The 27,256-nt window shown below is 36.2% G+C and overlaps 1 protein-coding gene across 4 annotated transcripts in view; it reads right to left on the bottom strand.

Moving 5' to 3' along the window:
• Positions 1-1,579: 1,579 nt before the first annotated feature.
• The window catches only part of IGF1 (insulin like growth factor 1), a 54,366-nt gene continuing 28,689 nt past the window's right edge, over positions 1,580-27,256 (bottom strand). For all 4 annotated transcript variants that reach the window (XM_026726553.2, XM_026726545.2, XM_087934899.1 and 1 more), the window contains exons 3-5: positions 12,316-12,497; positions 9,204-9,259; positions 1,580-3,234 (exon numbers count right to left, since the gene is read on the bottom strand). In XM_026726553.2, the coding sequence (XP_026582338.1) occupies positions 3,195-3,234; positions 9,204-9,259; positions 12,316-12,497 (278 nt within the window). In that variant the 3' untranslated portion in view covers positions 1,580-3,194. The remainder of the gene's footprint in view (positions 3,235-9,203; positions 9,260-12,315; positions 12,498-27,256) is intronic.

Raw genomic sequence — 27,256 nt, 5'->3', positions numbered from 1 at the left:
TTATTCTAATCCATGACTGTTAGCTGGCAAATTGTTTACTAGAAGAAACTCAAATTGTAATGTACAGTTTTGATGTATTTTGAAAGTGTAATAAAATGATAAAGAAATATATGATGGACATTTATTTTTTTCATATTAACTTCCCCCCACCAAAGAACCATTTTCCATCAAGTTATTCATGCATGCACTAAAATTGTTCTGTAAATATTTGTATATGTCTTTATCTGGGCTTCTTTCTAAGCTACAGGTCTCATATCTGTGGCTTTCATTAGAAGCCAGTTTTGCTGGTGGTTTTCTGGGTCAGGTGTTTCTGTTGAATTTTTTTTTTCTTTAGGTCCTACATCATTTGGTGACAAGGTCATCAAAAAATTTCTTCTGTACATCATTATTTTATATTATATGCTGACATTTACTGAAAAGTCGGTTTGCATGACCTGGAATTCACCATTATTGGATAAGATATATGGTTTATGGGAGTGCGATGGCTCAGTGACTAAAGATGCTGAGCTTGTCAACTGAAAAGTTGACAGTCCAGATTTGAGACCTGAGCACTGAACGACAGGATGAGCTTCCATTATTGCCCCAGCTCCTGCCAACCTAGCAGTTCAAATGCATGTAAATGCAAGTAGATTAATAGACACCACTTCAGTGGGAAGGTAACTGCCCCTTAGAGTCAGACACGACTGTATAGTCGATAAAGACAACCTTTACCTTTTTATATATTTTACAATTTGAAAGATACGATCTTAAAAAAAATGGGAATATATTTTCTTTGTTTTTTTTAATCATGTTAGGCTTTTTTCCTCCTTGAAAATGTGTTGCATTTCTGCAAACCTTGGATTTTCCTAAAGCATGATGATACTTCTGAGGCCCTATGTTTTGGCTTAAATTCTGTTGGCATTCAACCATTTGAATTTGCTTTTAGAAAGAGTAATGTTTCAAAAATGCGTTCTGACCCTTAGGAGAAATTGGCCTCAGATTAGTCCTTGTTTGAATTAATTTCAAGCCACTGCCGATCACTGCTTCAACTGCACAGCTATCTTTTTCTAAACTTCAATCCACAGTGAGTTTAAATTCAAACTTAATGGAAGATGAAATTGTGCTGACATAATAACAGTTGTATGCCATCAGTTATTGCTTGCAGAAATTGTAAAACTGAGCAGATTAAGGTGGTAACAATAGTGTGCTATTTTAGAGTTTATTTCTATTCCTGTCATCAAAAGCATATATTATTATGTTTACTGCAGCTTTTGAGTAGAAAGGATAGGTAGAAATCACAAGTTTGGTGTGTCCCAGATGATGCCCTTCTTCTTATCAAAAGCCAAAAGTTATGAGATATAAATTAGGTCACTTTTTCCCCTACCCTGTGCTTTCCCATCATCTTGATGGAAGGATTTCTAAAAATTGTTGTCCAACAGATCTGGAGAATACCAGATTAGGGAAGTCTGGTTTGCAATAAAATCGTAGTCTTGGCTCAGGCTGATGGAAAACCAGAAATGCCCCAAGAATGTTTTAAAACAAGCAGGTTACGAGTAAAGAGATCAAAAGTTATATGGAACAGAAGATGCTGAGACAGATATTTATTAACCATTATTATTTATTCAACCTCACAGAGGTGTAAATTATACATACAAATACATTAGAAAGGTACCCTCTTACAGAATGTTTCACATTTTGATTTTGTTCCATGAGGGTTGCAAATATTTCCATACATTCTACAAACCAAAGATTGCTTTGTGTCAGTGTGACCGAGTCCATTTTTCTAAAAGGAGAAACTGCAGTCAATTAAAATGTAAAGATACAATGCAAAAAAAGAAGTGGAAATCAGACAGCTAGCTTTTGAGAATGTTTGGACCTATCATGATAAACACTAAAAAGCATTTAAGAAGCATGAGCATGCTATTTGTTTATGGAACAATGTTTACCGGGCTAAACATTTTGGACAGAGTTGGCACCTGGGCTAAATGATTCTGAGTGACCTATGAAATTGTGAGGGTTTTTTTCTTCTTCTTCTTTGAACAAAGCAATAAAACTTTGGTCGCTGGGATTTCTGTGTGTTGGTGTGCAACTAATGAGTGCTAAATAGAGAGAATAACCGATGAGTAGTATTTGATAGAGTCATGGAATAGAATTCTGCAACATACTAATGTTACATACATAGTATGAAATATTATTTACTTGTCATGGAGTCATGACAGTTTGTATTCTGATGGAACACAAGGGAGAAAATGGTAAACTAGAAATCCAAACATGGAGAGCTGCACAAACGTTTATGCTCATGCATTTTGCATTCACTTAGGAAGATCATTTGCATGATCTGAAGTGATTTGATGAATATGGATTTAGAAAATAACTTTTTGCTGTTAAAAGTATACCAGAATAACAGAGTTGGAAGGGACCTTGGAGGTCTTCTTATCCAACCCCCTGCTCAGGCAGGAGACCTGCACCATTCTGGACAAATGGCTGTCCAATCTCTTCTTGAAAACCTCCAGTGATGGAGCACTTACAACTTCTGAAGGCAAGTCATTCCACTAGTGAATTGTTCTCACTGACGAGAAATTTCTCCTTAGTTCTAGGTTGCTTCTCTCCTTGACCACAGGGAAAATATATGAGCACAAGGGAAATACATCAACATTAATCTCAACATTTAGCACCTTGGCAGTTTAAAAAAAAAGAATATTCATAAATCGGAGGGCTACTTATGATATGCTAGATTTGTAAGAGGTCACCCATATAGGTGTCAGCCCATCCTCAGTCATGTTAGCTTGCAGAGAAGATATGCAGGACTTACGCAAATGGTTAGAGGCAAGTGACATTGCAAATGTGCATCAAGTTTTGTTACTGAAACCTCTTGAGATGCATTAAAAAATGCCTCACTTCAAACTTTCTCTGAAGTATGTAAAACATACCCCATAACATTCTGATTTAAAAAAAAAAAAAAAAAGAAATACACATCTTGCATTGAAGAATCCTTCTTTTAGGTAGCAACACTAATTCAGGAAAAAAAAAGGCGTAAGACACCAGCTGGTAATTTGATATTCTTCTTGGGATGCAATTGAATTGGTGAGACATATGTCAAGAGTCACTCTGTCATACCTCAAAGGAAAAGTTGTTCTCATTTACTCTCTATTGTCAGGAAACTTGCCCATGGGTTAGTTTGACGCAGGCAAGTTCCTTGCTTAAGACTCTGGTCCTCAATGTGGCTTGTGTCGGTGGAGCGCTTTGGGATTGGGGCTGCAAGGGGAAATAAACCTAAATTACAACATAGTCCGGAAACAGGTGTTTAAATTAATGGAATGATTACAAGAAGAAGAAAAAAGCAACAGTACTTAAGACAAGGCACACAAAACCAGTGATACGAATGAACTTTTCTCTCAAACATCAGGGCTAGCAGAGAAGTCTTCCAATTGGTATAATAACTAGGTGCTATTGCTATACTTGCAGAGCAAAATATTGTAAACAAAAAAGCAATGATGTGTTGCTTTTTTTTCCTTCTCAAGTTTTGAACAAAAATAATTAACCAACAGATGTCTAGATTGCAATCCACAAACCACTTTTCCTGATGAATTATTTGGGTTCAGATGAAACTTTCCTACATCTTAAATACTATGCAAATCCCTCTCTCCTGCCCCCACCATCTAGAGAATGTCCCACAATTTGCAAGGTATTGACACATAGAAGAGATTAATATATTGAAGTTGCCAAATTGTCATTTAGTGCTGATATGAATCAGCTTTGACTCTAAATAAATTTATTTATTTGACTTAAGTGACTCAGCTTCTTTTGGATAATATTTCACTTGCTTGTTTTACTAAATGAAATTTTATCCAAGAAAGGCTAGTGTAGATAATTTCATCAGTTCGTTTAAGAAGGCATCCACCCTTCTTTCATATGTTTCAGTTATTTCCTCATGTTGTTTTCTATTTATTTATTTTTAGTTTCTGAGTGCACCATTTAGAGGTTCTGTAATAGATAAACACTCATAAGTAAATCTATTTAGAAAGTTAATTGATAGTGATGTTTAGTTGGGCAGTATCAACACTCCACTATGCAGTACAACAGAAAAAAAGTGGCAAATATAGTAGAGTAACAACCGTTGTGAAAAAAAATTCTATATTGTTCATATTGGAATCTAGCTCAAGTTAACGATTCTATTGAACCTGGGTGAACCTGTAGCAGTGCACCTCTGGCTAGGACTGGTTGTAAAATGACTTTTTCGGTGCTGTAGTAACCTGAAGCAATTACTAAACAATGCAATTGTTAAGCGAGCTCTGCCAGTATATATTTTGCTGTCTTGTCCTCTTGCAGCTTGTAACATTTAACCTGTAGTATAACCACATGATCTCGGCTTCTCTCCTATAAGTGCATGAATTCTTTATTTCCAACAAATGTAGTGCTCATAGAGCCCTGGTTCATCTTCCAACAAACTTTTTATATGTAAGAAGTAATTCTATAAAAATTGAAACTGAGATGCCAAATACATTTTCTTAGAAAATTATATTAGCATCTCCAGGATGGTGCTTTGAAAATGTTTGTCCTTGGCCCAGGAGCTTTCTAATGAAAACTAGAGGAATAACAAGCAGTACTGATAGTCCTCGCTTAACAAGCATTTGTTCAGCAACCACGTAAAGTTATGATAAAGCTGAACAAGTAGTAGTTCTGACTGGTCCTCAAAGGTACAGCTGTTGCAACACATGAATCCCATGATCATGTGATCAAAATTTGAGCACTTGGCAGCTTGCCTGCCCATAACAGACACAGCGTGCACTTCAAATCCAACTTGACTACTTCCTGCCCTTTTGATTTCATGCTGTCACCTACTCCTGCCATACAGAGCTGACCTTCAATATCTTTCTTCTCCTGCTATTGGGCTGAGGCAGCTGCTGGCTCTTCATGAGATCTCCAGTGATGACCAGAGTGCAAGGTAACCAAAAGGACAGGGATGGGAAAGACATAGGCAGATGAGGGATACTAAAACAGAAACAAGTGTGGTGGGGCAGGAGAGTCGACATCCTTGCCTAATGACAATTCAGTCCTTACCTAATGACCACAACTGGAACTGCCATCACTTAGTAGAATGGTCACAAGACGTTTTGTATAATGACTGATTCACTTAGTGATAGAAGTCAGGCCCCAATTAAAATCATTAAGTAGGATAACTTGTAGCATTAAAAAAATGTTTTCTTATGGGCAATGTTACTTCTATAATTCTATCTTCACACCTGTGAAAATCTATTGTCCCAGGTCAGCTAAACATAATTGCAATTAAATTGAAATCTACATTCAGTAAGAAATAGCTACTAGTTATTAGCTGCAATTTACTTGAATAGAAGGGGGTGAGGAGAAATTATCTATCTATATCTACCCTTAGATCTTTCAGCCAAATGAAAACATTGTCCATTGTTGTTTTATAGAGTAGTATCTGTATTGTATTTGTAACTTTCTTCATGTAAAAAATCAAGTTAAAATGACCATAAGATGCTGTATTTAAACAAAGATAAAGCTTGTAGTGCTATGATGAACAAAAATGTGATAAAATAAAAATGAACATGGTATGAAGATAGAGCTGCTTCTTTTTCAAGAGCAAAATGTGATGTGTATGATTTACTATGATTTAATTGAAATAAATTACTTCTGCAAAAAATGTATAAAGGGAGATTTGCGAATTATTAAATAACTAAAACATTCTGACAAAAATAATAATAAATCAGATCCCTCTTTAAAAATAAACCCCAAACCTACAGGCATTTATATTAGAGTGCCTATTTGCAACCAAAATAATAGAATGTCTGTTTAAATGATCTTTAAAATATATATGCCATAGTTTTGCATAGAAATAGCACTATTTTTAAAAGAGGAGTCAGTTTGTTGGTTCATTTATTTGTTTGTTTAATGAATTATTCAATTTATTTTCAGATGAAGACAGCAGTCCTATATAAATGTATAGTCACATTTCATATAAAAAGTCTTTGTCCCAAATCAGTGGGATGGGACTTCTGCTTTAAAAGTAGTTTTAAAAATGGATAAATGCTTATATTTTATACAAAAAAACATTTTCCTGCTTAGATTCAAATAATCTCTAATTGGGTTAACTTTCACTGAAAAAGAACAACCCTGAAAATTAAAATATATTTTTTTTCACAAGATAAAGTTTATGGAAACTACCATTTAAAATCATATACATGGATCAAGCTACAGGCATGTGCACTCACGCAAACACACAAGCATACATAACTTAGGCTCCATAAAATATTAGCCATATATTTTCAACTCTTTCTTGTGGAGCTGTCCCTTTTTTTTTTCTTGTGTGTCCCAGTTTGAAATGGATTTCTATATAATCTTTTTCAGGACAGAAAATTTGAACTGAGAGACATAGATGTGGTGTGAACTGAAAACATTTTGTTGTGATAATTGATAGGCCCACCACATAAGTGTGATCAGAATAACAGAATAACAAGAGTTGGAAAGGACCTTTGAGGTCTTCTAGTCCAACCTGCTGCTCAAAGACGATAAGCAGATCAAGTATCTTCAAACTTGGCAATTTAAGACTTGTGGAGTTTAACTCCCAGAATTCCTGAACTAAAATGACTGGAGGAGGAATTCTGGGAGTTGAAGTCCACAAATCTTAAAGCTGTCAAGTTTGAAGACCTCTGCAATAGATTCAAATCCTTTTTCTATCTGCCAGAGAAGGAGTTCCATACTTGAAGCTCTACTCACACCTTATGTGCTGGATTGGGACCGAAAGCAGTATTTTTTGCAGTGCAATATCTAATTATCCCAGATCTATACCATGTCCATTGCAACAAATGGAAGTTAAGTATTTGCTTAATATCATCCTTTACTTCCCAAGAGTCAATATATGTAGCAGTAGTGTTCATTCCAAATTTAATTTTCTTGTTTTAAATTAGGCTAGCCACTCAGTTCAAAAAAAAATTTCCCTTTTTATAATCATAGGAAAGTTGAAAAGTTATGGCTAAACATATTTCAGTTTTAAGTACAATCTCTACATGTGCAATTGGCTTATCTTAAAAAAAGTATTTATGTTTTGTTCTGTGTCTTTGTTATTCAAGTACTTTCTCAAGTAGAACAATAGCACCACTTTGCATTGTTAACTAAAACCAGTAAAAGGTAAAGCAAATTTTGCCACATATTTCATTTTTCAATGCATTTAGGCATTAGAACTCCACTTTCTAGGGCTGCATCCTGAACTGAGGACACTGTAGACTACAGGCTCTCCAAGTTTCCTTCCAGTTCTAAGGTATTAAAATATCACTGGTTGAAATTAAATTAAGTTCAGTGGCTAATATTTGATTCTGGCTTGCCCTAAACTAAAATTCCTGAGCATATTGCCATATAAGTAAGGTAGTACTGTACTGGGTTGAATGCTGCTATCTTAGGAAGGATGGTGAAGGGCGGTTGCTGTTGTCATATGACAAAAGAAGTCAAGCTTCAGTATTCTGTGTCTTCTTTTTCTATCACAACCACACTAGTTTTAAGAGTCTTGGGAAACTCACTCCACTTTTCTTCTTTGTTGCCAAAAAGAACCAATCTTTTCAAAGGTGCTTTTAAAGATAAAATTGTAGCTTTTTCACAGTACCATGAATCGTAGATATCCTTTCTGTTGGATATTAGTACAGGTAGTCCTTGCCTATCAAGCACAACTGAGCCCATAATTTCTATTGTTAAGTGAGACAGTTGTTAAGTGAGGTTTTCCCCATTATACGACCTTTCTTGCTAAAGTTGTTAAGTGAACCTGGCATATACTTTTCTTGTCAGAAGCTTGCAAAAGATGACCACATGACTCTGGGACATGCTAGTTGCCAAGTGTCTGGATATTGGTCATGTGACCACAGGGGTACTGCAATAGTCACAAGGCTGAAAAAAGGTCATAAGTCACTTTTTTTCAGTGCCATTGTGACTTTGAACAGTCACCAAATAAAATATTGTAACTTGAGTACCCATATCACTCTTTGATATTAATGTTTTAATTAATTAGAAACCTTAAATCAATTATGCATCTTTTAACAAATACCCTTCTATTTAATCTTTGCCATTGTTTCCAACTTATTTCAGATATGCTACTTTGCTTGTACCTCTTACTGTTTTGGTAAGACCTTTCATAAAGCAAGCTACAGAATAGCACCATTGTACTATTAAAGAGATTTTTTACATACTGTTGGTTATATGTGTATGATTAATATGCTAAATTTCTATGTATTGCCTTATATGGAAGAAACATTTATTTATATTGTTGTGAATAAGTTATCTGAAAGAGTCACTGAGAATTTAAGAGAGCTCATATGTGCTCTTAGCTTACCTCAACAAAAATTATTAGATTCTTCAAATTGCATATATTTCTATTTTCATCTGTTATAGGCAGGTGAATGACCATCTTAAAACCTAGACCCAGAAGCTTGTTTTAGATATGGGAGTTTGCACAGGGAGTTCTAGTAATGCAAGCTATTCCATTAATTTCACTGGCCAAAGACAGATTTGCATAAGGATGCAATATGAATAGTAACATCCTCAATGGAAGAAAATAATGTTTTGCATGTATGTAAGAACTCTCTGTGGATCTTGGAACATATAAGGATCTCCAAGTCAGATGAAAACATGAGTCTCATGTGTTAAAAAGCCACTACAGTAGTGAAAGGAATATGTTAACTTTATTGCTGTTGCTACTAGGAATTCTAAACTGTGCAAATATGGAAGGGAAATCAAACAGTGTTATCAGACACTGCAAGACAAACAATCTGTTGATTATCTAAAAGTACAAATATTTAAAAAAAGTTAAAAAAAAACTCCACTTAGATAAGGCTGGTGAGTGACTCCAACAGCAGGGTTCATAAATTAATTTAGTGCAATTGAATCCTCTAAAGGCTTTTACATTTTCTGCTGAAGACAAGAGGTGTGGGACTGTGTCTATGTGAGGCATGTACAATTTGTACATACTTGTGTGTAGCACATTTTATTACAGGAAGTGACCAATTACAGTAGCAATCTGCCAGTCTCAGAAACATCTGAGCACTGAGTTGGCTTTTTGTTGGAATGTCTACTTGCATTGTTCCTAGGGAGAATGCCCATTAGTTGAGAATTCATCAAACTTATTGAACTCTAGCTTTGTCCAATGTCTGATTATTTACAGCAAAGTATCCTGCAGGTGGCACATTCATTCTTCATTCTTACGGGCGGAATTTTCTTACATTCTGTAGTTCTTGTTTCCTGTGTTTCCTCTACTTGTATTCTTCAAGTGCACTTCCTGAAAATAAAAGACATATTATTGTATACATGAGTGCTGTTGACAATCCTTGCCTCACTGAATGCTGCAGTAGTTCTGTTCCTATTTTTTGAATGGGAAGAGGAAAAGCTAGTTTATATGAAGTAGGGGTATGTGGCACAATTGAAATCCAGTCCATATTTAAATACTTAAAATTCTCTTCCAACATTTTTCTGCAAGTTAACAATGCAAAAAAGAGTTTCCTACTTCTGTCCTAAGGAATTAGGCCAGGAAGTGGGAGCTGCAGTGCCTCACGTGGTTAGGATGCTGAGTCAAAAGGCCATTGAGAGGTCAACAGCTTGGCAGTTCAAAACCCAGACCATGAGCTACACGACAGAATAAGCCCCCATCAGTTTGTCCCAGATCCTGCCTACTTAGCAGTTCAAAAGCATGCAAATGCAAGTGGGCAAACAAGTACCATTTCAGAAGGAAAATAACAGGGACATTAAAGGAGCCCCCTCAGGCACCCCATAGGCAATGATGATGTCCCTGGCTTATCCTTTCAATATGAAAGTGCTTTGGTAGATGCTTCCAACATGAATGTAGTATATGTAGATGACCAGGCTGAGCCTGAGGGAGGGGTCAAATGCATCATTAGTCTTAAGTCCCTATGCTCTCACAAAAGATCGAAGTCCAGTTCACCTTGAATTCCCTGCTATTCTTACCACTAATTTCCCTTGGTTGTGAGCAGTTCAGATTGTTGTAGAGAGTTTAAGCTTGTAATAAATCCATTTGAACTCTCTGGCTCTCCTGATTTTTCTGGTGCTTAACATTAATCTGAAGTAGTAGAAAAGAATTCAAAGTAGACTGAACTTAGATCTCATGCACAGGGACTCATGACTGATGAGACATTTGATTTCTCCTTCGGGCTCAGCCTGATCAGCTCCTATAGCATAATAGGCCAGAAGGTAGGTAGATTGATAGACTGGGAGTTGTTAAAGTTGTTAGAGTTAACATTTAAAAGCCACTTACAGTATGTGAAAGATTTCAAGCTGCTATGCAAAATAAAGACATATGAATTTCCCATTATAATAATGAACAATCTGTTTTCTGGATATATAGTTGAGGATCAATTAAAAATGTGTAAAAAAAATGGTTCCTTTGAGACCATGCCAATCTCCTGGTTGTTTAGCTACAGCTATTTTTGCCTGCAATGGAAAATCTTGTGCAACAAACTTTCTGACAAAGTTATAACAAGTTTAATTTGTGAAATGATATGACCAATGTGAGTCCAGTAATAATACTGTACTGAGTTTGAATGCTATTCCTTGGAGAATATAAACTTAACCTGACAAAGTATTATGTGTTAGCTACTAATAATGTAAAAAGTGAAACACAGTATAATAGTTAAGGTGCTGGACCAGTATTAAAGAGATCCAGGTTGAAGCCCACCTCAACTATAGAAATTCACTGGGCAGTGTTCTGTCACCCCAACCACCCTACAGTTTTGTTAAATTCTTTCTTTTTAGCACTTAGGAGAGAATTTTCACCTATATTAGTTGCTTTTGTGAGATGGGCGGCATATAGGTTTAATAAATAAATTACTCCCACTTAATGGAATGAAATCCTTTAGATATTTTATCTTCATCCTTTCAGTGATTAAAGATGTTGTACAGTGGCTGCTGTTTTGTCACATTTTTTAATTTTTAAATAAGTTAGCAATAATTTCAATTACTATTTTAACTTTCTCCCTTTTAAAAAAAGTTATTGCCTTTTGTTAAATTGGTGAGTCAGTTTGAGTGCTCATTAGAATAGAAAACTAAGTATAATTAGAATGAAGAAAGAAGCACAATTTTAAAAAGTGACTTTGTCTATGTAGCCCTGTTTCTGACTAACACGAATACCTGAGACATTTTAAAAATAGTAAAAACATCTGGTTTGTTTTCTGGCATTACTCTAATGAGACTTCTCTATCTGCTAGTGGTATTAACAGAACACAATCCCTTCTGACCTTGGTCTTATTCCATCAGTTGATTTCCATAATAAGATCTCCTTGCATCCCAGCTAACAATCTGAGCCTTATTGTAATGGTAGCCAAACTGCCCTAAAGGCCACATGTAAATCCTCATGAATTTGAAATAATGTTAAAAGAAGCCAATTTATTATTTTACTAATTTAAATTCAAGACCACTCTAAAGCCTGGGAATAAATTACTGACTCTAAAAGTAAAACTGACTTTAAAATGTTCAGATAAAAATCATTTGTAAGATCAATGCTTGATCCCATTTGTAGGCATCAGAAGGAAAATCCAGCTGATTCCAGTGAGACTTAGTTAGAGACAATTACACTGGAGAGAAACCCAAGAAAAGAACATAAGAATAGAGAGTGCTGTTGGATCAGCCCTTGTCCCTTCTAGGCCAGCATTCAGTGTCACACAATGGTCGGCCACAGGCATTCATAAACATGGGCAGAAAAGTGATGGCAATACGAAAATGGACAACCAAGTTCATGAAAGTTAGTTGGGACTAGAGTCTTTTAGTAAACTATCCTTTGCAAAGTTCAAGAATGAGTACAAGCCATTAAGTAGCTAAGGCAGCATCATTTGTACACAAAAGATGATATCAACACACATACAAATCCTTAGTAAATCATAAGTGGAGGGCAACCATTTCTAAAGTACCCAATGATTTACTTCTCAGCAAGACTGTCAAGTCTTTTTGGATAGAAGAAAGAAAGCTAGATAGGAATAAGGAAATAATGTGCCTAATTAAGAAAAAAAAGTGGGGCACTGCTACAATAAACCAGGATGTTTCAAAATAACACCAATCATATATCCGCAGCTACTAATAGAGAAAGAAAAGAGAAGGCAAAGACAAAGATGAGATAAAGAGATATGGAATATCTCTCCTCTGGTGTCTTCTTTTCATATCTATTTAATATTGGAGGACTACAGTATTTTGGAAATGAAAGCTGCCCATAGATGTCAAATTTGGATTTCTGGTACTGGATAACCATATGTCCATCCCATGATTGGAGCAATGCTGAAAATCCTCATATGTAACAAATAATCAGATTAAATTTGATAACACTTTAGCTACCTTTTGTGCTTTAGGCATATCAGTGTGTCGCTGAGCACGTAGAGAGCGTGCAGATTTAGGTGGCTTGATAGGAGCACAGTACATCTCCAGCCGTATCAGGTCACAGCTCTGGAAACAGCATTCATCCACTATTCCCCTAGAAGAAGAGGAACGTCTATTGCCTCCATAACCTGCTGGTTTACCTAAAGGGAACAAAAAACAATCATTTTAAATGAACATAACAAAATATTTAACATTCTGCTTATATTACAATATGATTAGGTGCATTACACCACAGAATAAGACACACAGAGCAAATTCTATTATATCCTTTATTGCAGGGGTGTCAAACTCAATTTCATTGAGGGCTGCATCTGGGTTGTGTTTGACTTTGGGGCCACGGGATTGGTGTGGCCAGGGTGAGCATGGCTAGCTTGATGTCACTCATGTTGTGGGCACCTGTAGTGGCCTGAGTGCTCTGCCAACGAAAACAGGCTCCCGAGCTCCATTTTCACTGGCAGAGGCACTGCAGGTCAGTCCCTCACTGTTTCCAGAGTGGCCCCATGGGCCAGATCTAAACACCCCATGGGCCAGATCTGGCCCCTTGGGCCTTGAGTTTGACACCCCTGCTTTATTGGGTTAATATGCTAGCAATATCATATAGAACTACAGGAATAGCCAGGTCTCCTAATTTATTAACGTACTTCTCTTCCGTTCACTTTGGCCAGCAAAACCCACAGCAGTTAATATCCAGAGCAACATCACTAAACTCATAGCTGTCCCAAAGCATCATAACCCACTATAACATTCATAAATTACTGTAAAAACATAAGAAATAAAACCCAAATATTTATAGCTTAAATAATAAAGTATCCAAATGACAGTCTAAAATAACAGATTCTGAGTATCAAGAATAAGTATTTAATGTTATCTTCAAGCAAGCTAGAGAGGAACCCATCCTAATTATAACAGGGAGAGAATTTTTACAAAAAATGGTACCACTTTTCTCCTGGTTGATTTTTGATAATCATTAGCCTCTTGGACACCACCCATAAAAAGAGGACAATCAGACAATCAATAATTCACCACATAGGGAGAAGGCATTCCTTCAAGGAGCTGGGTCCCAAAGGTTTTATATGGATTTGTATTTTTACATCAGCACCTTGAATTTAACTCCGAAAGTTACAGAAGGTAGTCAGTAGGTATCACATATTGGTGAGAAACAGAAGTCCCGCAGCTGCATTCTGAATTCACTACAACATCCAAGGTAGATTCATTACATCCATTTAACTTAATTTGGAGGCAATCAGCAGCTGACTGTTGACTTTATATTAAAAGGAATGATTCTTCGTTGAAGAGTAGTCCAAATCTGCTTAAAGATTAAAAAAAGAAAAGACTAGGAGAAGAAAAAGTAGGGGCCTTAAAGTATTCAGATTGAAGTTATTTATAGGAGGAAAAATGTGGCCCTTCAGAATTCTAATCCTAAATTTTGGGAGTAAGTTGGGCTCCAACTGGATCCAAAATTTGTAAGACAGCTGTTGTGCTCGATAGTGCTCCCATTTTTAATATAGTATGTACCAACCCCTGTTAATCTGGTTTAGAAAATACAAAGCTGGACAATTCTTAGTTTGGTTTTGATTATGACACTTTTTCCTAACAATGTGAAAACACATTTTTTATCATTTTGTCTCATGTATCCACATAGTGGATTAAACTGCCATAATACCATCTTGCTTAAACTAAAGGGGATATAAGACATGTTTCTGCTTAAACGATAAACAACACTTCTCTGCAAGCACACTGCCAGAGTACCCAAGATAAGTGAAGTGGTTTTGGTCTCTGATAATGAAAATTCCTCATATCCTTTCCAGTGGTGGGATTCAATTTTTTTTACTACCGGTTCTGTGGGTGTGGCTTGGTGGGCATGGCATGGCTTGGTGGGCATGGCTTGGTCGGCCACGCCCACCAAGCTATGAGGGAAGGATGCTATAAAATTTCCATTCCTTCTCCACCCCACTAACCTGCTTTCCAGCTCCGTTCTCCTGTGCAGGGCAACAAAAGAAGACCCAGCTGATTAGCTGGGATTCGGGAGGCAGAGAACAGATGGGGACAGGGCCAGTCAGGTGGTATTTGCCGATTCTCCGAACTACTCAAAAATTCTGCTACCAGAACTGGTCAGAACCTGCTGAATACCACCTCTGATCCCTTCCCTTGGCAGTGAAAATATAATCAAGTAAATAATGGTATGCTTTCATAAGACTTCAAATGGGCTAGAACAGCAAAGTTTAACTGCTTAAACTGCTAATGAAAAGGCTGACCATGATGCAATAAGCTGGGCTGTAATCATGTGTGTATGTATGTATGTATGTATGTATGTATGTATGTATGCATATATGTGTATGTATGTGTACACACACAAATACACGTATAGCCCTCAAATTATGACTCTGTGACCAACTCAATTTTATAACTTTTTGGTGGTTTTTGTTAAATGAATAGCAGTTGATAAGCAAACCCATTTGCAGTGGGCATTTTTTGCTGGAAACCAGTAGTACACATTGGTTTCGGGCAAAAATGTCATAAATTGCTGTCACATGACTGTGGGATTCTGCAAGCAGTCATTAATATGACTGCCCAAAATGCAATCATGGGACCACTGGAAGGGGTGCTGGTGGTCAGAACATTGAACTGTTACTAAGTCAAGGACTTCCTGTATATGCATATCTGTATACCTATGCAGACCCCTCTATATACATACACATGTACACACACTCACACATACACATATAGGAATTCTGTAAACTGTAAACTCCACTGAATCGGGGAAATTTGTTGCTGTTGCTGGCACTGTGTTAGAGTGTGCATTCTTGTTGATTCATTTGTTCACATAATATGTGAACCAATAATATGCAAAGAGGGAGATAGATCAGAGGTGGTATTCAGCAGGTTCTGACCAGTTCTGGAGAACCAGTAGCGGAAATTTTGAGTAGTTCAGAGATCTGGCAAATACCACCTCTGACTGGAGATTTTACAGTATCCTTCCCTGCCACGCCAGCAAGCCACGCCCACAGAACCGGTAGCAAAAAAATTTGAATCCCACCACTTAGAAAGATGGTTAAGAGATATGAAATACAAATAAATAAATATTCCAAGAATGTTTAATAGATCATAGCCTTTCTAGTAATAAAATAAACATGACCATTTAGTCAGCAGGGCCCTTCAAACTACTTGCTTGATAAATTCCAATAGATTTGAAAAAAGATTTTCCCCAGGATATATAAAAAAGATATTTGTTTTGAATTTTACAAGTCAGTGAAGTCCTCTAGTAGTATATAACATAACCGTAGAGCAAAGCCATGCTCTGCTGTTAGGATATGTGCCATGATTATAAGAACAAAAAATGGTATCAAATTAGTTACCTTAGCTAAGAGCCAAACAACACAAGACACTTGGAAATCTTTCACTAGATTTGGAATACACTTGGAAATCTTTCACTAGATTTGTTTTTAAAGCAATATTGGTGTAGGACTAAATCAAATTGGATGGTCTGTTAGGAGCCACATTTTTACTTCCAAATTTTCCTTGTCATCTTCTTCCCTCCCCACTTTTTGGAAGCTGCTATATGCCTCCAGAGAAAAGTATATGTCCATTCAGCATGTTTTTCCACATGAACAAAAAAGTAGCGCGCAAAATTATTTCCAACCAGTAAACTGCAGCAGAATCTTGCTGTGACAAATATTACTGTTTATTGTTCCAGTTAATTATGCCCTATTCCAAGATACTCTATTCTATGCCCCCTCATATTCAGTTCAAACCTTTCCTGTTCAACAAATCCCTAAGCATTCTGTGTTCATTGTGTATATTCAAATGTCATGAATTGCATTGATCTTTCATTGAATGAACAATATTCACCTACTGAATCAAACCTTGGAAATCTAATTCCTATTAAAACAATTCTACTTTGCCGAATTTTTGCAGTGTGTCCAGGATCAAGATCAATGGCCTTTGTCTGAGTTAATGTTTGTTATTCAAATCATTTATCTTGAAACTGGCTTTGCTGGGAAGGGCCAACTGGCTTAGGACATCGCTGTCTCTTTGTCTAGAACTAAATTGAGAACTGAAAATTAAACCTGAGGTAGAAGCATGTTGGTTTAATGTTTATATGATTCCTCTGACATCTGGAGAAATCAACATTTTTATATCGAGATTAGGCACGTGGTAAAATTGCTGGCAAGATGTAATTTTGAATGGTTGACCAGTTTTATTGTTCAAGATATTCAGGCAATGGGAGATTATACGAGGGGGTAAATATTCTGGTTATAAAATTGTGATACAACTAATATTTTGTGAACAATAATATGGTGTCCATGGAAATACATAAAAACAAGCTTGTTTTTTTGTTCAGATTTCATTATTTATTTATTTCTGGAAAAATAACCTTCATGATGAATTTGAACCTTTCTGTTTGTATAACATGGAATTATGATGACAATTTTACTATCTATAGGGAAGAAAAATCTTGTAAAAATGAATATACCTCAAGATTGGAATATATTTTAAGAGAGACATCTAGGTTAATTCCACTTAGATATTTTAAAATAATTATCAGTGTTTGGTAGGAAATCTAAATTCTGATTCCTATTCTCATGGGAAACTGATCCTTTGGAAAAACTGATCCTTTGGAATTATTTAAAATGGGAGGTAATATCTCTTTTGAGGAAAGGATGAAAATAATATATATTATTGAAGTTCTTCAAGCTCATCTTGGAATTGGCAAATCTGAAGTAATCTGGAGGACCAATGGATGTTTGCATCTATGAAAATTTTGAGGGGTTCTTGGTGCTCTCTGAGCTTGTCATTTTGCAGTTTCATTACCCAAACTGGGTAACATCATCAGTGCTAAATATTTCATGGAACATACATCTGACCACTCCATCCCCCTGCCAAAAGGTCTTCCTGGGTGATCAGAAGAGCTGATACTTTGGTCTGCCTTGATCAAGGTGTTGTGGACACTTATGGATAGAGGCCAAATGATTAAAAAAACCTTGCAGGCAAGTATGTAAAGGTGGAGAAGGTTTTGTCATTCTGACAAAATTTCAGTTTGTTGCACACCCTTCTGGATGCTTCTAGGAAGCAGTTGCCATTTTCTAAGGATACCAAAATAATGAAAGTTCAAAAGATCCCTGTTGGCATTCACTGTCAACCATGGCATCTGTGTGTCTAAGCTGACTTTGACTGACACATGAATCTCTCTGCCTATATCTTCAGAGAAATTATTTCAGGTCTGGGTCTGGAGGGTAGAGGATTTTCCCTCATTCCCTTGGTCAGCTCCCATAAGGTGTCCTATTATGTAAGTCAGGTTAGCTCCCAGTTTAATCTATTGGTAGTCAAAACTCTGGGCAGACAGACTCAAAAGACTGAATCATAAAATTTCAATAGCTTTTGGAAAAAAACCAGTCAGGCTTAATATTTGACTCATTCGGTAGCTGGCTTCTATAGCAAAGGGGCTTCACTTTTAATAGGGCAGGAGCAATGAAGTAATTCAGAAGTGCTTTCCCTTGCTTGAAATATCCTCTTCACTATTGTCATCAGCTCATTTTTCCGTCAGATATACGAGAGCTGAAGTTGTTTCCATAAAAGACATTTAAACAGCAGGTTCGTTCTTCTGTCCACACATCTTAAATTTGCCAAGATTGAGAAGCACTGTTCCGCAGACTAGCTTTTATAGATTTCAGATATGAATCCTATTTTTGGCTTCTATCTACATCACCTATGAGAGTGCTAATTTTGGCATGACTTTACCATTCATTAAAATCAGAAAAGGAAATCTGCCTTTGGAGACCTACCAGAGCTGGACTACAAAAATCCAAAGAGACACTTCATTTTTACATTTTTTTTTACATTTTATTTGATTTGTCAATCACTTACAACATACAGGTATAAGAATAAATATAGTTTTGAATACATGAAATACTTATAAGAAAAATAAAAAATAATAGGACAGGGACGGTAGGCATGATTGGTGCACTTATGCACGCCCCCTACAGGCCTCTTAGAAAGGGAGTGAGGTCAAAAGTAGACAGTCTAAGGTTAAAGTTTTTGGGGTTTGGGGAAGAAACCACAGAGTCAGGTAGAGTATTCCAAACATTGACCACTCTGTTGCTGAAGTCGTATTTTCTGCAGTCAAGTTTGGTGAGATTAACCTTGAGTTTGTACTATTGTGTGCTCTTGTATTGTTATGATTGAAGCTGAAGTATTCATTTGCAGGTAGGACATTGCAATGTATGATTTTATATACTATATTTAGATTGGTCCGGAGGCGGCGTAGTTCTAGATTTTCTAGGTCTAGAGTTTCAAGTCTGGTGGCATAAGGTATTCTGCAATGAGTAGAGCAGCAGAGAACTCTTCTTCTGAAATATTTCTGGACTTTTTCAATTGTGTTAATATCAGATACATGATATGGGTTCCAGACTGATGAGCTGTATTCAAGTATAGGTCTAGCAAATGTTTTGTATGCTCTAGTTAGTAGTGTGATATTACCAGAGAAGAAGCTATGTAGGATTAGATTAATAACTCTTAATGCCTTTTTGGCTATGTAGTTACAGTGGGCTCTAGCACTTAGATCATTTGAGATGAGTACTCCAAGGTCCTTGACAAAGTCTGGATCCTCAACAAGATCTTGACTATTTAGCTTGGTATTGTATTTTCTGATTTTTCCTGCCAATATGTAAGACAGAGCATTTATTTGTTGAGATTTGAAGTTGCCATTTGATTGACCATTCTGATACATAGTCTTTTTGGAGGGTAGAAGTATTGTTTGTGATGTTGAATAGCTTTACATCATCAGAGAAGAGAATGCAGTTGCTCTTAATATGATAACAGAGGTTATTTATGTAGAGATGAAGAGAGTTGGTCCTAAAACACTGCCTTGGGAGACACCACTGTTGACAGGTACAGAATTTGATAGGAAGCTCCCAATTTTTACCATTTGTTGTCTGTTTGACAGGAATGCTTCTATCCGGTTATATAGATGTCCAGAGATACCATAAGATTTTAGTTTTAGTAGTAGTTTGTCGTGTACCATTGAATCAAAGGCTTTACAGAAGTCTATGTAGATTGCGTCTATTGCTTTGTCTTGATCGAGTTGTGTAGTCCGTATGTTTTTGCAGTGTAAGAGTTGCAGATTACAGGATAGTTTTTTTCTGAAACCAAATTGTTTATTAAAGAGTAGGTTGTTTGTCTCTAAGTGGAGGATAATGGATTGGTTAATAATTGATTCTATGATCTTACAGGTGACGCAGCATAAGGAGATTGGTCTGTAATTTTTAAATAGGCTGGAGTCTCCCTTTTTGAAGATGGGGATGACCATGGCTTGTGACCATAGTTTTTGCAAGGAGCTGGTCCTGAAAGATTTTTCAAAGATTATGCTTAGAGGTTTGGCTATGGCAGTGGGTAGCTTTTTTAAGAAGTAGGCACATATTCCTGTCATCAAAAAGTTGAAGTCTTCCATATCTCTATATCTCCTTGCTGTTATCCTATGGATGTTTAAAGTGCAGTTCTGGTAGCCTCTATGAGGACAACTCAAAATGATATCTTTTCAGTAGGTACACTGGAAACAGGTATAAATACCATTTCTGCCCATTAAAAAGGCTTTGAAAATATTTCAGGCAAGCTTTTTTCATAGGAATTTTTGAGAGTGTTAGTTTGTTGTGTAATATATTAAACTATTTAGCAATCCTTGTTTTAGTGGATTATAGACTGTATACACACGAGTACGTAGGTCAATCCAATAGTATAAAGAATTGAGTGAAAATGAGTAATCTGACTATTATTTAAAAATCAGTCTGCAATCAATATAATAATAACGCTGATCCCATCATTTGAAAAGAAATACTAATATTTGCTGCAAACTTTTACTGCATTTTCATTTGAACTATACTCTGAAGTGTTTCTGAGAATATTTTTCCTTCCCGTTTTTCCTAGAAATGGTTATTTTGATGCCTGAAGCAAAGGGCAAATTTCAGGGAAATTTGTTTGAGAAGAGAAATGATGGCAAAGCCAGTGATTAGAGGAGCAAGGATTTTAAGGGAAGGCAACTTTGTACTTTCCAGATGTTTTGGATTTCTGCTGTCATCAGATCCAAGCAGCAAGACCAGTGGCAAAGGATTCTGGAAGCTGGAACTCTACATTTCCAGAAGACACAAAATCTTGTTTATCTCTATACTTTATGCAGACGTCAGTCTATAGTCCTTAAATTTTGATTTGACTCCAACCTTGTGAGAATTATAGCTAATTGTTAGACTGGAGAGGTTGGCACAAAGACTGCAGATTGTTAACTTTTTATTATGGATTAAACAAGACCTATGTGCATTCAAAGAAAAGTGGGTATTACTGCCAAGATAGGTAAGGCTACCAGATCTGAGCTGCAAATCTGGACCACCATCGGATGGCAGAAATATATTACAATGTTTCCAACTTGTTGTTTTCATATTTTTTTTGTTGTCGTCTAATGATCACCCAGACAATTGCAACCTAGATCTGCCATTAGATAGACAGAAAAACAGGGAGATGAATAGATATTTTATTTGAAAGTATGGAAACTGGACATTCTAACATGTGACAAAACCTTGGAAATCAGGCTGTCTTACATAGTCTTTTCACATTTCTTTCTTTTTTCCTCTTTCTTTCTTTCTTTCTTTCTTTCTTTCTTTCTTTCTTTCTTCTTTCTTTTTATCTATCTATCTATCTATCTATCTATCTATCTATCTATCTATCTACTGTATCTATCTATCATTTATCTATATCTGGGAGAGTAAAAATATAGGTATACATTGTTTGAATGTAACAGTTTTGAAGTTGGATGTTCAGGGTTCCAACTTGAAGAAGTTGGTGAAAGAAGATTTCCCAGTGATGTTAAAAGTTCTCACTGTTTAAGGAATGTGGTCTCCCAGAGGAAATCCTGTAGTTTATGTTGGAATTAACTATGGTCCTTTGGAACCTAGCCTACTTTTACATAAGTATTATATCATTGCAATGTCTGCTTTAGGATTACTGTTGTGTAATTCTATGGAATTATCATAATTAGCCAGGCTTTTTCTGCAGTCAAAATAATTTTTAATACATTAACTGGCTTGGTAACTTCTAAAGAAAACCTTGAACAATTTCAATGGAGGGATATTGACTAGGAGACTCTGCCAGGCAGAAAACAATCTTTCAGTGAAATCTCCATATTTGGGTGGGGATCAAACTCACTTATTGGATAAAGGGGAGTGTGTGTCCTCAACCTTTCCTCAGTGATGGAAAAAGCCTGGAGGGAACAGTTTATGTTCACTTAAAGCACAGTAGAAATTTGCAGCTGGACATTTCCGTTTCTATTCATATTTTAAAAAATCAAGTAATTTATTTTTAAAGATGTTGTCCTCAATATCAGAAAGTAGAAGGCTACTTGGATAGGCAAGGGACTGCCTGGACCAAACTGTTGCTTTTAATCTCATGTGTAAAAAGAGGTATATTGATATTTTCTCTGATAAGCTAATAAACATTTATAGCAATAGCAATAGCACTTAGACCTATATACTTCTTCACAGTGCTTTTATAGCCCTTTTAAGCAGTTTATAGAGTCAACCTATTGCCCCCAACAATCTGGCTCCTCATTTTATTGACCTTGGAAGGAAGGAAGGCTGAGTCAACCCTGAGCCTGATGAGAATTGAACTTCTGGAGTGAGTTAAGTGAATTAGCCTGCAGTACTGCATTTTAACCACTGCGCCATCATGGCTCTTAATGGGTTATAGAACAAATAATTCTTCCCTTCTCAATAATAAGATAAGATAACCTTAACTGACAGTTTTTCTGTGTACACACTGGCACACATTAAAAATGAATTTCTGATGTCTGCTCTCAAAAGAATTTACATATATATCTGTACACACAATTTTTCTTACACTGAGAAAAAAATGAGATTTTAATAGTTTCTTCTGGGTTAGGCATTCAATGGAGTTCATTTTCTCTCTATTGTTTGGTATCTTAAAAGCCATCATAGTGCTTCCTTTCTGTTGCATTATTTCTAGTCCAAGTTTTTTGAGATTTTGACATGAATCCCAAGAACATTGAAAGATGTTTCTCAGAGATATTTATGATTATTATTTTTAACTGGCAGCTATCCTTTTCTCTTGCTGGATTCCATCTTTGAATTAAACAAACACAATAAATTATAGAATAGATGGATCAAGCCAAAGCCTGATCCAGAACAACAGTTTTCACTTAATAATTTTTTTATGTCTGATCCAATTTTCCCAGTCAATGTACCTATATTAAAATTGCTCAATGATTTTTAGAATTTATCAACCATGTTAATAAAGTGCATATTTTTTTAAGTTTTTAGAAAAACAGACAATTTCTATAGAAATATACAATAGTCCTAAAGATATTCATATTACATAACAGTGGTACAATACTTGTATCAGTGTGCTGTTATTACTCCATTAGTAGCTTATTGTTTCCTTAATATAGTTTAATTTTCCCTCCATTGCCATTGCCAGGAACAGTGAACTGAAATAATTGATACTTTCACTTTTCTTATCCGTGTAGATATTAGTCAAAACAGTTATTAGAAGAAGAAGTCATCCAGGTAGTCCTTGACTTACAACCATTCATTTAGGGTTGAGTAGTGACCCTGAGAACACAGAGAAACCTCCAAGCGGCTTCCATGACTCTCTAAAAGAATGCAAATGACCAACTGTCTGCAAAGAATATAAATCCTTCCATTCCCCACCATCCAGTCAGAGCTGAAGAAATTTCTTGATGAGAAGAGAAATGTCTTCAAAGAGAAAAACAAGTCAGTCCTGAAAAAAGCACTTTTGACCTGGATGACTGAGAATCTCTAACAGCTGTAGTAATTCACTTAACAATAACAACAAAAACATGGCAAAAAAATTGTAAAATAGGGCAAAACTTAATAATTGCTTTGCTTAGCAATAGAAATGTTGGACGGTAAGTGATGGTAAGTCAAGGACTACCTATAATGTAATTCAACTCTTTTTATGGTCTCGGGCTTTTCTCAATGTTTAGCTTTCTTTTATCTAGAGAAGGGATCAAACTGTCAAAGATGTTGGTTCTCATCCCTTTCATTTGCTGGTGGATGTTTTCTTACCAACAGATAATGTGTGGAGTGGGGAGAATAGCCAAATCAGAGGATGTGTTGGAGAGGTACATTGCACCATTTGCAATGAATCACAACAGATGCAACTGAGACAGGATAGGGATTGGCAATGGGGGCAACAGATGTCATGCTGGTATAGTTTACAGCTGACTCAAGCATGGGTGGATAGCACTTTAATTCAGCAATGGTGAAAGGCCCAAGGGTGCACATGTTCTTCTTGGCTCTATCTCTAGCACTTGGAATTTATCAAAGCATCAAGAACAATGGGTTCTTTGTGCACGAGGGTGGCCAAAAGAATTATTTATTGTACAACATTGGAAGGCTAATGCTATACCTTAAGTGTTATTGGAAATAAATTTCTGAAGTAAACATTTTTCCAACAGAAGGTCAAGAAAGAGAACATTCTGCTAATCTGCTTAATTTTTCTGGGGACCCTTTTTTCATGATGCTAATTTCTAGGGTTTTTTTCCTGGGAAAAAAATTCATGTATAGTTTTGTTGTTCAAAAACAACTCTTGCAACTCTTTAGGAGTCACACTCCAGAATTTGAGATATGCTACATTAAACTACCTTTAAAGCATAATTAAAAAGGAGAAAAAAATCCTAAAATACATGAGAATGATACTACTGAATTTTGGGGAGAAATACAGCTTCACTGCATTTGATAGAACAATCAGCAAACTATCATAAATTAGCAGTGCAAAGACTCATGGGATATACTGATTGGTAGCAATTCTCCAGTATTACAGAGAAGAGTCTTCCCCGGTATGTACTTAGAGCGGTCAGAAGTTGAATCTTTTATTATTCTTAAATTAAATTCTTTCATTTCTGTACTACTTGTAAAGTGCTGCAGATTTTGGGTTACAGGTAAGACAACAATACAATCACAGATTGAAGCAAAAAATTAGAGTATTCTGAATCTCTGTCCTGCATCTAGTAGTTCTTAAATTTTTTGCCATCCAAATCTGCAGCCCTTCTTGTTATGTCTGCCATTTCATATTGTTCCCTTTTCCTTTACTACTAAATTGCGGCCAACAAAAAGAATGATCAAAAGTTTGATAAAAAGTTATGAAATGTTGATAAAAAGACACATGCATCTTCATTCAATGTGCTACATGTGTCTTCATTTCCTAAGACTCTCTATTGTTGCACCTATTTTGTAAAAACCTCAGACATTCAACTCTTTAGATCTATAGGCAGGGCTTAAATTTTGCCTTAAAATTTTTGAATCTTTCCCAAGTTGATTTGAACAAGTCATTATTTTACTTTTTAACTATAAGAAATATAGCTATATACTTAATCTGATTTTGGAAGACATTTTACCATTGGAGTCTTACTGAATATTAAAATAAAGCTTGGAAAGTGTTGCTTGATGATAAGGCATGTATCTGCACTGAAATAGGGGAGATAGTTATAAAAATTGTAATTTGTTCCTTATGTCACATGAACTTCCAGGTCAGCTGAAATTTAACCTGTGTGTGTGTGTGTGTGGGTGGGTGGGTGTGTGATTCATTTATTATTCTTTGTTGTGAGAGATGCTTCCAGCCTTTTTTCAAGGTGACAAACCAATAAAAAGTTAGGAAAGGTTTTATGCTGTGAACAACAGCATTTCCAACTCTAATGCATATTTTGTTGTAATAAGAGCCACTAGATCTTTAAAAATTAATACTGGTCTTAAAGTCAATATTTATCCTGAAGTGCAATAGACAAATCTTTTCTCTCTTGACTTTGGGAGGGGGAAAGGAGAGAGAAATGAAAGGGTGATCTAAGGATAAGCAAGCTTTGGGCTGCAGAGTTTCTCACATCTGGCCAGGATTTCTAATATTATTCAAATGTTATAAAATGCAACATTCGGGAGTTCAGCAGATTGCTAGCATCTAAAGCTGGCAATAATTTCACAGCCATTCAGTATTAACATTCTTTACTTCAGCTTTCAAACATCAGTTTCTCATGTCAGACATGGTCCCAAGCGATGATTTAGTCTCCTTCCTTTACTACACCCAAGTATGTAGAAGATTCCTAAGAGTCAGGCTGTTATTTAGTAACAGCCATCTAAAAGTACTTTCGTGACCTTTTGTCTTGCTGTAGCAGACTATGAGACATGTGCATAGTACAACCTGTACTTTCCTGAAGAAATCCTGGTGTATTCCCCAGTTCCCCATAGTCTTCTCCTTACTGTCATTAGCAAGCACCTTTGTGTAACCATTTTAACCTAACCCAATTCACTTCATGTTTAGTAATTTATGCCTGGTGTCTGAGTCAAAGTCTCAGGGCCACCTGTTTGGCATGTTGACCACTCTGATTTGGCTGTGGAGAAGGCTTTGCATTTCTTCAGAAAATACTCTTGTTTTGAAATCAGGAGTGTACTTTACATTGGGAAAGAAACAAAATACTCAACCCATCTTTCACTTTGCATTTTATTGCTTGAAGGAACTGCTTAAAATCTGTTGCTAGCCTATACCAGGAGTAGGGAAACTTGGCTCTTTTATCACTTATGGACTTCAACTCCCAGAATTCCTGAGTGAGCCATAAAAGGTTCCCCATCCCTGGCCTACTGGTTTTTCAGTTGTGGGGGAAATCAATTTTTGATTTGAATGGGATTGTTTAATATACAAATGTAGGACATATTCTAAATGTCTATATGTCCTACATTTGTATATTAAACAATCCCATTCAAGTCAAAAATTGGGATAGGCCAGGGATGCGGAAACTTTTATGGCTCACTCAGAAATTCTGGGAGTTGAAGTCCATAAGTGATAAAAGAGCCAAGTTCCCTACCCCTGGCCTATACTGACTCTGTCTTCAGAACTCAGCATTTTGCATTGCCATGTCAGCCCAGACTGGACAATAATACCCTGATTCTTAGATATTTTCTAAAATTCTAAAATACTTGGGAATAGCAATAATTCCTTCCTCCCTCCCCCCTCTTTCCTCCCTCCTTCTCTCTCCCCTTCCTTTCCCCTCTCAATCTTTGCTTTTCTCAATTTTATAAGTTTACATTTCCTAACTAACAGCTTATAGAAGAAAGTACATGGTGGTTTTAAGATGCTTTCTCCTTTACACCAAATCTGCTCTAAAGAAGCAGAAGAACCCCTTAAGCTAATTTGGCTGACCATGTGGGAAAAAGGAAATTAGCAAAAATGACATTCTCTTGCAAAATTACCAATGGTCTCTTCATCCGTTTGGCAAAAGACTATGCTACATCCAAGCAACTATTCTGGCTGTTCTTCAGTAACTCATATATACATATTCTGATGAATTGAGATGCCAGTACTTACATAGGACTAATTTCCCTTGGAAAGACATCTAATTCTGCTTCTGCTTACTCAAATATACAAACTGGCTTAAGAGAATGATTCACAACAACAATACAGATTAATTTTCATTGTCTAGATTCTCATTCTTTACCAGATTTCTGGGGAGATCCCTAGCATGATTACAGTTTTTAGCAAGGGAAGTGGTTCTTCTCTTTGCCTCCTCCCTGAGACCTCCTTCCTTCCATATCACATCTCACCTCTCTCTTTCCTTTGGTCCTGGCAGACTAGAATAGGAGTGGCTACCTATAGCTGCATATTTGCTGCATACAGTCCCCAGAAATCTATTGGGTCATTTAAAAAATGGAAATAGAAGCAGTTTGATTCTTTAGCCCACATGGCTTAAAAATGTAGTCATATCCATGATGATGATTATGTATAGTTGTCTCTTTCAGACCCACTAGCAAGCACCTGACTCTCAAAAGTTGGTCATCAATGTGCTAAAGTTTGAGTAATCTTTTGTTCAATCAATTTCTCATCCATATTCAGT

Source organism: Pseudonaja textilis, chromosome 5, assembly GCF_049901715.1.
Source record: "Pseudonaja textilis isolate UNSWEBS1 chromosome 5, rPseTex1.2, whole genome shotgun sequence".
NCBI lineage: Eukaryota > Metazoa > Chordata > Lepidosauria > Squamata > Elapidae > Pseudonaja > Pseudonaja textilis.
Note: the sequence above shows the minus strand (reverse complement) of the source record. Positions and strands in the feature narration are given on the sequence as shown.